Source organism: Vombatus ursinus, unplaced genomic scaffold, assembly GCF_900497805.2.
Source record: "Vombatus ursinus unplaced genomic scaffold, bare-nosed wombat genome assembly UNPS02007284.1, whole genome shotgun sequence".
In the NCBI taxonomy this organism is placed as follows: Eukaryota; Metazoa; Chordata; class Mammalia; order Diprotodontia; family Vombatidae; genus Vombatus; species Vombatus ursinus.
In genome coordinates this window covers 15,271,104-15,283,932 of record NW_020947062.1, presented here as the reverse complement: position 1 = coordinate 15,283,932, position 12,829 = coordinate 15,271,104, and the positions used below count along the sequence as shown (strand labels likewise).

Below are 12,829 nucleotides of genomic sequence, written 5' to 3'. Positions count from 1 at the left end.
GAAGGAGGGAGTGAATAGGGAAGGGAAGGAGGGAAGAAAGGAAAAGGGGAGGGGGGAGGGAGGGGAGAGGGAGAGAAGGGAAGAGGGGAAGAAAGAGAGAGACAGAGACAGAGAGAAAGACAGAGAGACAGAGAGAGTTGGAGTGGGCCAAAAGTCTAAGGAAACTATAGAGAAAACTAAAGCTGAATTAGAGGAAAGCACACCCAAGGATTTCTAATATTCCCTTCCCACAACATACCTCATGTGCCACTAGTTCTGCCCTGTCCCGCCCAGGGTCCCTTTGCCCATCTTGTAGGGCAGGACACAAAACAAACAGGTATTTCCACAACCAGCAAAGGCACCCCAGGGCTCTAGACAACCAAAGCTGCCATCACCACCCAGTCATTGGCAAGATCTTTTAGGTCCAGCCACTGACTCACCTAACCCTAACCCTAAATGTGGCCAATCAAAACAGAGCCAGGAGAGTACAAATCCCAAAGATGCTGACAGACAAGTGGACCCATGGCCATAGGATTCTGGTTAACATGTCTCTATTCATAGGAAGCAAACCTGTAAGGAAAGTGAAAAGGAACCTAGAAACAATAAAATGTAGCGCACAGAACACTGAACTTGGAGTGTATAAAACCCAGGTTCAAATTCCATCTTGGACATTTACTGTGTGACCCCTGGTAAGTCATTCAACATCTCTGAGTTTTCCTCATCTGTAAAATAGGGCTAGTAATAGCACATACCTCAAAGGATTGTTGTGAGAAGTCAAAGAGATAATATATATAAAGCACTTTTCAAACCTTAAAGCATTATATAAATGTGAGCTATTATTACTCTTGTGGTTGCTATTATTCTATGAGAACAGATGGCATAGATGAGTTTCTTCTAACTCTGAAGCTCTGTGATTGTGCTGTAATCATCTGTAGAAATCATGTGGACACAGGATACAGTCTGTCGTGAACACCCACCCATCCCCACCCTCCCTGAAAGGAAGATGCAGACCAAGGACATCATCATCACGCCTAAGCCTCACTGAGACTAAGAATAGTCACAGAACCACCAAATCTCACTGTGTTGGGTGAAATGTGAGAGGACATTCATCTAATCTGAGGAAGATCAGCAATCTCCCCACCAAGAGGCCATCCCACCTGTGCCTGAAGACCCCCAGTAGTGGTCAAACCAGGGGTGGGGAACCTGCAGCCTCAAAGCCACATGTGGCCCTCTAGGTCCTCAAGTGTGGCCCTTCACGGAACAAATCCCCTTAATGAAAGGATCTGTCCTGTAAAACTTGGACTCAGTCAAAAGGCCACATCCACAGACCTAGAAGGCCACACGTGGCCTCAAGGATGCAGGCTCCCTACCCCTGCATCAAACTATACTCGTCCTGAAACAACCCATGCCACGGCTGGACAGCCCCAAGAAGACTCTTTTTCCCTTACAGTGAGCTGAAATCTGTCTCCCTTTATCTCTCCCCTCTGCTCTTAGTTTGCCCCTCTAGGGGCAAACAAATAGAATTCTAATCCCTCTTCCAAGAGGGTCCTTCAAAACTCTGAAAAAGACAATCACATCTTCTCCAAGATCAATAACCCCAGTTCCTTCCTCTCCCATTCTCTCTGGGCACAGCCTCGTGTCTCACCGACCTTCCTAAGACATCATCTCCAGAGCTGAAAATAATATTCCAGATGTGGCCTGACCAGGATAGGAGGGAGCAGGGCTTTTGTTCCTCTCCCTCTGACCACTCTACTTCTGGCTAATGCAGCTAAAGTTTTCAAGGGGCAGTGAGGTGTCACAGTGGAGAGTGCTGAGCCTGTAGTCAGGAAGACCCGAGTTCAAATCCAGCCTCAGACATTTACTAGCTGAAAGACCCTGGACAAGCCATTTAACCCCTACCTGTCCCAGTTTCCTCAACTGCAAAATCTATCTCCCAACGTTGCTGTGAGGATCAGAGATATTTGTAGAGTGCTTGGCACCATGCCTGGCACAAAACAGGCACTTAAAAATGAGTGTCCCCTTCCTTTCCCCCCCAGCTAGCTTTCTAGGACTCTAAGTTGCAAAGAAAGTGCCCACCTGCCTGGGCAGAGGAAGTGTCTTCACCTGGGAGTTCCCTATACCAATGAAATCATAGGTCCAGGCCCTGTCTCTATTATTATTTTTAAAACCCTCAGATCTTTCTCATGTGAACTGTTGTTAGCTCCAACCACTTAGCTGTGAGTAGCATCTATAAAGTTGGTCTTCTTTGGTTAGGCTCTAAAATTCTACCTCATTCACACTCCCTGCCCTCAAGGAGCTCACAGTCCAATGGAGGAGACAATGTACAAACAACCATGTACAAACAAGCTACAGAAAGGATATAGTGGAGGTAATCAACAGAGGGAAGGCATTAGCACGAAGGGGGCTTGGAACAGGCTTTCTGCAGAAGGTGGGATTTTAGCCAGGACTTGAAGGAAGCCAGGAAAGCCAGAGATGAGGAAGGAGAGCACTGTGGCAGGGGGGACAGCCAGTGAAAATGCCCAGTCAGCAGACAGCATGTTGTATGCAAGGACAAACAGAAAGGAGGCCAGTGTCACCGACTCCACGGTACATCTGGGGTAGAGGGAGGGGATGAAGTGCAAGAAGACCAGAAAGGGGGTAGGGACTAGGTTAGGAAGGATCTGAATGCCATCCAGAGGATTTTGTATTTGATCTTGGAGATGATAGGGAGCCACTAGAGTTTACTGAGTATGGGAATGACAAGGTCAGAGCTGCACTTGTAGAAGACAGATCACTTTGGTGCTGAATGGAGGGGAGATAGTCAGAGCATTAGAATTGTAATAGACCTTAGAGACCGTTTAGTCTAATTCTCTCACTAAACAAAAAGATAAACTGAGGTCTAGAGAGAATGCCCAAGCTGTTGTTTAGTCGTTTTTCAGTGGTCTTTGTGACCTGTTTTGGGGTTTTCTTGGCAAAGATATTGGAGTGGTTTGCCATTTCCTTCTCCGGATCACTTTACAGATGAGGAACTGAGGTAAACAGGGTTAAGTGACTTGCCCAGGGTCATACAACTAGTAAACGTCTGAGGCCATATTTGAACTTGGGTCCTCTTGACTCCAAAGTGGGCGGTCTATCCACTTCACCATCTAGCTTCCTAATTAATTAAGGTTAATTAATTAACCCAAGCTACTTACTAATAGTAATTTCCCCACATTTCTACAATACTTAAAAGCTTCCATTCCTTCTGTAAAATAAAGAGGGTGTAATGACCTTTTGCTCTGACATTCTACATTAGAAGCACAGTAGTTCAGTGGAACGAGCACTGAATTTGAAGTCAGAGGGCATGGGTTCAAATCCTGGCTCTAACCCTTCTAATGTGACTTTAGACAAATCTTAGCCTCTCTGGGCCTCAGTTTCCCCATCTGTAAAATGAGGGGTTCTACTGGATGACATCTGAGGTTCTTTTCAGCTCTAAATCTGTGATTCTATGTCCTAAGGTCTCATGCAGCTCTGCCATGCTGCATCCTAAGGTATCTTCTGGCTTTTACAATCTATGTTCCATGATCTATGAGATTCTGTGTTCTAAGGTCTCTTCCTGTTCTAACACTCTACAGGTCTCCACCTTTGAGCACAGACTCTGAGAGCTAATAGAGCTCTTTGTACAGGCCTTTTTTTTAGGTGCCGTGATAAACAGCTGACCCAGGAGCCCTGGTGGAAACAGCACCTCTTTCTCTTGTTTAGGAAGCACCTAAGCTCCTTCACTGTGGCTAATCTCCTAAAGAGATGTTGAGGATTTCCGGGCAGATTAAATTACACCCCTCAGTATGCACTTTGGCAGATGCTACCTCTCAGCCAGCCAGATGGCTGACAACAGGGATGGTCTCATAGAGAAAGAATGAATACCACCACCCAGGCAGCTCTCTCTCATGCCCAGGAGGACAGGAGGGGCAGCACCCCCCACTCCCAATCCACCGGAGGTCTGCTCATTGGCAGGCCAAAGGAACCAGGCCACAGCTCCCACTGAGCAACCATATTCTCAAAAGATCAACCAACAACTGCAAGGGAGAAATGGCACAGCTGTCTGCCCGGTTTGGAAGGTAAGGCAGGTACCCCTCTACTTCACAAGGTTAGCCCTGATAGCCCAGATTATACTCTCATTCTGTCAGCATTCAAAACCAAGTCCTCTGATTCTAGATCCAGCATGCTTTCCAGTGTCTTCAACACACCATGTGCAAAGCTGACATAGTCATTCCTCTATGCAAAGATCTGTTCTCTACTGCCTAGATATAGAAGCTACAAAGCTAAGGCAAGAGAAAAGTCCTGGCCTCAGGAATCAGGGGACCTACTCTCAATTCCCAGCTCTAAAAGTTACATGGTCCACAGGACCATGAGCAAATCACCTTGTTGCCCTGGCTCTCAGTTTCCTCATCTGCAAAATGGGGGTACTCATATTTACACTATCTACCTAACAGGCTTGAGATGAAGGAAGCACTGAAGACTTGTAGAAATTTAAATTATCACCATCATCATTATTATTTTTAATATTATTATTACAGGATAAAGTCCAAATCCTTCAGCCTGGTATTCAAGGCTCTGCAAGTTTTGGGTCTCACTGAACTTCCCAACTTTTTCTTACTATTGCCCCTCCAAAATTCTAAGCTCAGCTGACTGGACATCCTGAACCTCTATCTACACTTTGTGCTTTCCCAACTCCAAGCTGGGAAATGTCCTAGGAATGTCCTGCCTCCCTTCTTTGAGTTCCTCCCATCCAATTTCTCCTCATCCTTCCACACTCAGTGCAAACCAGACCTCCACAAAGAAACTCGATCCCTTAAGCCCAGAGGTCCTTCCTCTAAAAGACATCCCCCTCCCAAATCCCACGTGGATAAGATCTGCAGACATTCTTATTATCTCCAGTAGAAAGTGAGTCCTCTGAGGACTTATCTCTGCATCCTCAGAAGGCCCTGATTCAAATCCTGACTGCCACCTACTTACCTGTGTGACCCTGGGAAAGTCATTTATTTATTTATTTTTTAGGCAATTGGGGTTAAGTGACTTGCTCAGGGTCACACAGCTAGTATTTGGTCTGAGGCCAGATTTGAACCCAGGTCCTCCTGATTTCAGGGCCAGTGCTCTATCCATTGTATCACCTAGCTGCCCCTAGGAAAGTCATTTAAATCTGAGCATCAATTTTCTCATTTGTAAAATGAGAAGTTGGTATTGCATAATCTCTGAAGTCCCTCACAGTGACAAAGCTATTATCCAAAGTTCCCAACCCAGAATACCACACAGTAGGTGCTTAATAAACAATTGCTAAACAAAAGAATGAAAAAAGGAGGAGATGAGGCTGACTGTGTCTGTGCCTGTGATAAAAATAATTGTCTTGTTCTCTGGAAGGGTGTGGAGAAAGAGGATGAGATCTCTCCCACCACTGGAGCCAATATGTTGGCTCCTTCAGTCTCCCCCACCACAAATTCACCATGAAACAAGAAATACTGGCTCCTCTTATGACAGGTGTGAATTCCCCAGGCCCTGTAGCGCCCCTTCCTCCTGTTCTTGCCCACTCCTCCAAGCCTCACCTGGGAAGCCTAAGGCCTTTTCCCAAACCCAACCTAGCTAGTGGTTTGGCCTGAGCCAGGGGTGGGGAACCTGTGGCCTCGAGGCCACATGTGGCCCTCCAGGTCCTCAAGTGCAGCCCTTTGACTGAATCTGAGCTTCACAGAACAAATCCCCTTAATAAAAGAATTTGTTCTATAAAACCTGGACTCAGACAAAAAGCCATACCCAAGGATCCTCTGTGGAGGAGGGAATCTGCGCCAGCCAACGTCAACCCAGCTCCCCTTCACCAAAGTATACAGCCCCACCAAAGGAAGCTTCAGAACATCCACACTACCATTCCCAGGTTTCCTTATAACAACCCCAGGGAGTGTCCCCAATAGTATACATTACCAGTGGTGGCACCAATGATAACACTGGGTTTTGGTCATTTTTAAGGAGTAGAATACACTACCATACAACTTCGCTTGCCATTTTTGTCAAGTTGGGGAAGCAAGGGATTTTGACCCCTCCTCTCCAGAGGGCTAAGATATTTTAGACCCAGGTATCCTGGAGAAAAGCAGCAATATTAAAAAAAAATTTTTTTGGCAGCTTGGAGGGTATAAATTGTAAAGTTTTATGCCTATGCGTTTCATAAGAAAACTATGTATTTCTTTTTTTGTTAATTTTAAGTTTTATCTGGAAAATGGCACATATTTTACTATTTGTGGAAAGAGACAATCCTGGAGTATTCATTGGTATTTGTGCCCCCTAGTCATACCTCAATATATGTCCTGTCCCATGTGACACCAATATTAAACAATCACCACCATTCCTTGAATGCTGAGATTAGGTTAGGAATGGAATGCTTTTTTTTTTTTAGTCAAATCTGTTTTAAATTAGCAATCAACTTGAGTTTGTTGGGTTTGAGGGGTTTTTTTTGTTTATTTGTTTTTACAAAAAAGGTAGGGGCAGGGAGATACTTAAAGAGATTCTTGAACTGTAAATCACATCTGAGAGATGAGCTGATGTATTAGAATGCTTTGATTACTTACAGAGATTAACAGCCCTATGAAGGAGAAGCTCAAAGAGGGACAGTGGCTGAGCCCAGAACCAGGAGTCAGAAGCCTCAGGCCCTTGGCGAGGATCTGCCACTAATTTAAAATGTGGCCTTGACCTGGATTTGATGAGCTCTGACACTGTCCTTCTAATACTGATATTTTGTTGCTACAAGTGCCTAGGGGGTCAGCCCTTCTCCTACTATGTGAGGGTAGCCTGAAGCAAAACCTCAGCCAGGTCTCAGAAGACAATGTGCCTAAAATCAACTGGGAACCTGTCAGATGTTAGAAGTCCCCAAGCAAAGCACAAAGCACTAAACCTGTGAGGATGGGTATGTGCAATTGAGATGGTAAAGTGGTTAAAGTTCTGGATCTAAAGTCAGGAAGACTTGGATTCAAATTCTACCTCAGACATTTATTTGATAGTCACTTGGGCTAGTCACTTAACTTCTGGCTGCCTCAATTTCCTCAACTATAAAATGGGGTTTCTTGTGAGGATTAAATGAGAGAATATTTGTAAAAGGCAGTGCAAACCTTAAAGCCTTATATAAATGCTAGGTAGTTTTAAAGCACTGCATATGAAGTAAAGAAGATCTGAGATTAAATCAGACACTAACCAGGTGTGTAACCCTGGACAAGTCACTTAACATCTCTCAGCCTCAGTTTCCTCATTTGTGGTACAGGGATAATAATAACACTACCTTATAGGTTTGCTGTGAGGATACAGTGATACAGCATATACAAAGTGCCATAAAAATGCTATTATTATTTTTGTGAACTTTATTTTAATATTCAGCTCAAATACCACCTCCAGCATGAAGTCTTTCCTGATCCTCACAACAGTTACTAGTGTCCCCCAAAATTACCTTATATTTGTTTTTTCATAAACTTTGTATATGCTTACATGTGTATGCATTCTCACCTCCCCCAGCTTGTACTTGTAACTTGAATTTTTTTTTTATTCTAAGTATGTCTTTACCTTTATTCTCATTAAATTTCATCTTACTAGATTCAGACCAACATTCCATCTTGTTGAGCTCTTTTTGGATCCTATGACCCAACATGTTACTAAACCCTCCTTGCTTACATCATCTGCAAATCTGATCCAATTTAATTCAACAAATATTTATGAAGTGTTTATACTGTACAAGGCACCCAAGCTAAACTCTGGTGATACAAAGACAAAATCTAAACAATTTCTGGCCTCTGGGGCCTTATATTCTACCATATTCCCTCTAGGACTTCATCTAATCCACAGATAAAACTGTCAAACACCACGGGACTAAGGCTAGATTCCTGGGGCACTCACTACCTTAGAGTCTGAGCACTGAAACTTATCAAAAACGGCCAGGTGCTCTTACTATCTCCCTACTCTTTGAAGGTTTCAATTCTCTATTGTCCATTTCTCTTCAATTTTTTCTAGTCAAAAATCATTTTCCTTTGCAGAGACAGCAGAAATAAGACAAGCAGTGAGTAATTCCAGATTCACTAGGGAATACAGAGCTGGCCTCAGATCCCAGGAAGATCTGGGTACAAGCGCCACCCTTGAAACATGCAGGCTGTATGACAAATCACTTAACCTGGCATCGCTCTGGGCAATACTCTAAAACCACAAGGATGCAGAGAAGATGACCCTCAGGAGGAGAGGGAGTGTCCTTATCTGAAAATCCCCTACGTCAATGAAATCACAGATCCATTCGTTATCTCTTGGTCATCCATTGGGACTGTCTCATCTGCCTAGAGAAGCAGCAGCCATCATCATCATCATCATCAATACTAGCAAATACCTAACATTTACATAGTGCCTTCTATGTACCACACTGCACTAAGCGCTGTAACAATTATTATTATCTCATTTGATCCTAACAACCTTGTAAAGGAAGGCGCTACAGTTATCCCCCATTTTACAGATGGGAAAATTGAGGCAAACTGAGGGTCAGTGACTTCCCCAGGGCCAGATTTGAATTGGGGCGCATTATCTGTTGCCTCAAATGTTTGCTAAATGAAGCTGTATTGCATCCAGAAGAGGATAGGAGGAACCTGAAGACTTTTTCCATATGAGAATCAATTAAAGGAGCTAGATACATTTAACAATTGGCCTGAGAGGGGCATAATATCTGCCTTCCAGCGTTGGAAGGGCTACTGTATCACAGAAGGGTTAGACTTGCTTAGTTGGGCCTCCCAATGCACAACTAGAAATAATGTTGTGTGTGGGAGGACAGAAGTTACAGGGAGGCAGAATCAGCTAAATATAAGAAAAAAATTCCTTACAACTGGAGATAACCAACTGTGGAATGGGCTGACTCAGAAGAATGAGTTTCCCATCACTATGAAGGCTGGATCACCACTTGAGAGGGAAGTTGTAACAAAGTAGGGATTGAACCCACTGAGGTCTCTTCCTGGGCTGGAGTTCTTCATGCCAAGGGGCTAGCAGACGTGCTATGTGTCTGTATTTGTGTCCCAACACTGTACACTTGGGTTGTCCTGTTGATATCTGCATTGGGCCATCTCCATAGGCAGGGCCCAAATGCTCTTCGAAAAGATGATGACTCATTCCATTCTCAAGAGCTCACCCTAACCAGCGAGACTTGATGTCTCCCTCACCTGATCTCAATAGCATTTTTTGTTTGTTTGTTTTTATTTTTGCTAGGCAATGGGGTTAAGTGACTTCCCCAGGGTCACACAGCTAGTAAGTGTCAAGTGTCTGAGGCCAGATTTGAACTCAGGTCCTCTTGACTCCAGGGCCAGTGCTCTATCCACTGCACCACCTTGCTTAGCATTTTAAACTCTTGTGCACGTATCACATTCTGATTGGTATCACACTCATCTGTACCCATGTTTGATCTCCCCCTTATTCAGGGGGGGTCCTGAAGCTATCTTGTTAAGTTTTTACTGGGAGCACTGAAACCTTGGAAATTAGCAAAAGCTACAAATCAGGGCTTGATTTAGTACTTGTTTGCTCATCTAGACTTAAGAAAGTGAAGGAGAAAACACTAAGAACGCATATTAAACTTAAAAGTATGTGGCACATTTTTAGAGAGCTGGATGTTAAACATTTACCAGCAGACCACTGTCCTTATTCAATAGCATCATGCAGTGGTTTGTGGTAGTGGTATTAGTGGCGATGGTGGTAGTAGAAGTAATAGTAACAACAATAATAATAGCTAGCATTTATATAGCACTTTAAGGTTTGTCAAACACTTTACAAATACTATCTCATTTGATCCTCACAACAACCCTGGGAGATAGGTGCTATTATTATCCCCATTCCACAAATGAAGAAACTTAGGTTCACAAAGATGAGCTGACTTGCCCACAGTCACCCAGCTAATAAGTATCCAAGGTGGGGTTTGAACTCAAGTCTTCCTGGCTCCAAATCCAGTGCCATATCTGTATTCCCTGTTGCCTATCGCAGAAAGAGAATTGAAGTTGACATCAGAAAACCTAAGCTTGGATCGTAGCCCTATGAGAACTTTAGCTATGTGACCCTAGGTAAGTCACTGGGTCTCATCTGTAAAATCAGGAGTCCCTTCTAGTCTGGAGGACAGGAAACTGGACTTCCTGCCACTGACAATGAGCAAACCAAAGACACTTAGAAATTTTGTTAAATGAACACATTCTATAGGATGACTGATCATTCTAACTCATTCTAGTTTGGATGTGAATCATCATCATCATCATAGCCTCCTACCTGGTCTCCCTGCCTCTAGCCTCTCCCCTCTCCAGGATATTATTCACAGAGCTGACAAAACAATCTTCCTAAAACCCCCTGCTCTAATCACATCATTCTCTTATAAAAATTTAAAAAAAAAAAACAAACTAAAGTGAACTTTCAGTGGCTCCCTATTACCTCCAGAACTAAAGAAAAACTTCTTGAGCCTGCTATTCAAGGTCCTCTACAACCTGACTCCAACATACCTTTCCAGCCTTCTATCACATTCCTCACCTTCACACACCCTATATTCTGACCCACCTAGCCTGCTCACCACTCCTTTAATTCATCCTGACTTTCCCAGCCTCCATGTATTTGCTTATGTTGCCCTTTCCCCATTGGCTAGAATGCACTCCTTTCAAAATCATATTCTTCCTTCAAGGCCCAGCTCAAACACCACTGCCTCATGCTGAAAACCAGCTCTTCCTTCTCAAAATTTCTTAGAGCACTTTGCTTGGATCTCACCAGGGCCTCTATTCTCTTCTTTGTATCATAGTTATTTGTACACCACTCATGGCCTTTCCCCCCACTAGATTATAAGCTCCCTGAGGGCAGGCAATGTGAGGGGTTTTTTTTTTTTTCCCCATCTTTGTATTCCCTACACATAATAAGTAATTAATAAATGTTCACTGTTTTGAACAGAACTGAATTGATGCCCAGGTCTCAACCACCAGCAGCAACACACTGAGCTTCACCCATTCCCCAGGCAGATTGAGCTAGGCTGGGCAGGCCAGTACCTTGGCATGACTCATTGTGAAAAACACAAACACAGACTCCCAGCCACAAACTAGGATGAACTGCCAAGGTAAAACATAATGGGAGAGCATGAGCTGTGTGAATACTGTGCAAATCTAACCCAGGCCCAAAGTCAGGAACTGACAGAAATTAGGTTAAAAAAGATTGTTTGTCTGAGAATTAAGTGACCTGGGTTCTAATCTCATTTCTGCCACTACCTCTGTGTGACCTGAGGCAAGTGTCCTTCCCTCTCTGGACCTCAGTTCCTTCATCTATAAATGAAGGGGTCAGACTCCACTAAATGGTTTTTAAGGCCTTTCCTATTTTAATGTTCAACATTCTATGTTCCAAACATCCTTTTCATCTCCAACATTCTGTGTTCTTTCTTCTAAGGATCATTAGAACCTTAAAAGTTTAAGCTGTAAGGTCTAAATTTCCTTCTAGCTCTGACATTCTTTGTTTTACATTTTAAGGGCTCTCCCATTTCTGATATCCTATATATATTCTCTCTCTCTCTCTCAATACATATATATACATATATATACATCTATACATATGTTTATATGTATATATACATCTATATACATCTATACACATATCTCCTACATATATATCTCCTATATACTATATACAAATCCTATGTACTATATATAGTATACATTATATAAACTACATATTCTAAAGGTCCCTCCAGCTTTAACATTCCATGATCTTTGTTCCAAGGTCTCTTTGAGCTGGCATTTTAGGATAGCTGTACTAAATTTCTGGCCTCCTCCCTTCTCTATAAAATGAGGGAGTTAAGCTAGATTGTCTCTATAGCAACTAGAAGGATGGTCCATTCTAGAACCCATTTTCAATGAGCTTCACAATCCAATGCAGTTCCATTAGCTTTCCCAATTCAAATTTGCACTTCTTGAGCATCATGACTTCATTATCTAATAGAAATTATGTGATAAGCTAATTATTCATTCTCTCTCTTGCCCCAGTCTCTAACTCAGTTCCCCTCCAGAAAATGCATCTGTGTTTTATTCTGTAGGGACAGCCATGGTTACCGTAACTGTCAGTATGTAACTGCCCCTTTTGACAGCAGCTAAAAGACTGAGAATTAGAATCAGCAGGCACCAAAATCACAAAATCTCCGACCAGGAAGGGACCTCCGAGATTCCACCCCAAACCAACACTACATCAGAAGTGCCACCAATAATATACTAGACAAATGGATATGCTTGAAGCCCTCCAAGTGATAAGGTAATCACTGCCTTCTGGAGCATCTCACCCCATTCCTTTAAACATGGGAGCACACTGATCAGCACTCTCAGGGGGTCAGCTGACACAAGAGGCATCGGAAGGCTGAGTTTTCAATGAAAGACCCATTCCATTCAAGAAAACCAGCCCTTCCATCAAGTCACACTTACCTGAAGCATCAGTTCACAGTCATCCCGGCCAACAAATATCATTTCTCTTGGCAGCCTGTGGCGGGTGCCACTGCTGCTCACCAGAAACCATGATGTCACACTCATCTTGTTAGCTGTCACTTCCTCTTTGAGCTTTCTGAAATAAAAAAAGGGCAGGGGGAGATATTGGACCTTAAGACCTAGGTTCAAATCCTGGTTTTTTCACTTACTACTTGTGAAAGCATGAGAAAAATCACTTAACCTGAATCTCAGTTTCCTCATCTACAAAATGAGATTAGCCTAAATTAGTGGTGTCAAACTCAAATAAAAATAGATCCCTGCAGACTTTACACTGAATTAGAAAACCACAGATTAACATTAGCTATATTGTATTATGGGCAACTAGGTGGCAAAGTGGATAGAGTACTGGGCCTGGA

At 43.2% G+C, this 12,829-nt stretch overlaps 1 protein-coding gene across 2 annotated transcripts in view; it reads right to left on the bottom strand.

Annotated features, from left to right (window-relative positions):
• Positions 1-12,546, bottom strand: part of CEP170B (centrosomal protein 170B) — a 103,247-nt gene extending 90,701 nt beyond the window's left edge. For both annotated transcript variants that reach the window (XM_027849097.1, XM_027849099.1), the window contains exon 1: positions 12,414-12,546. In XM_027849097.1, coding sequence (XP_027704898.1) covers positions 12,414-12,518 — 105 coding nt within the window. In that variant the 5' untranslated portion in view covers positions 12,519-12,546. The remainder of the gene's footprint in view (positions 1-12,413) is intronic.
• Between the last annotated feature and the right edge of the window lie 283 nt (positions 12,547-12,829).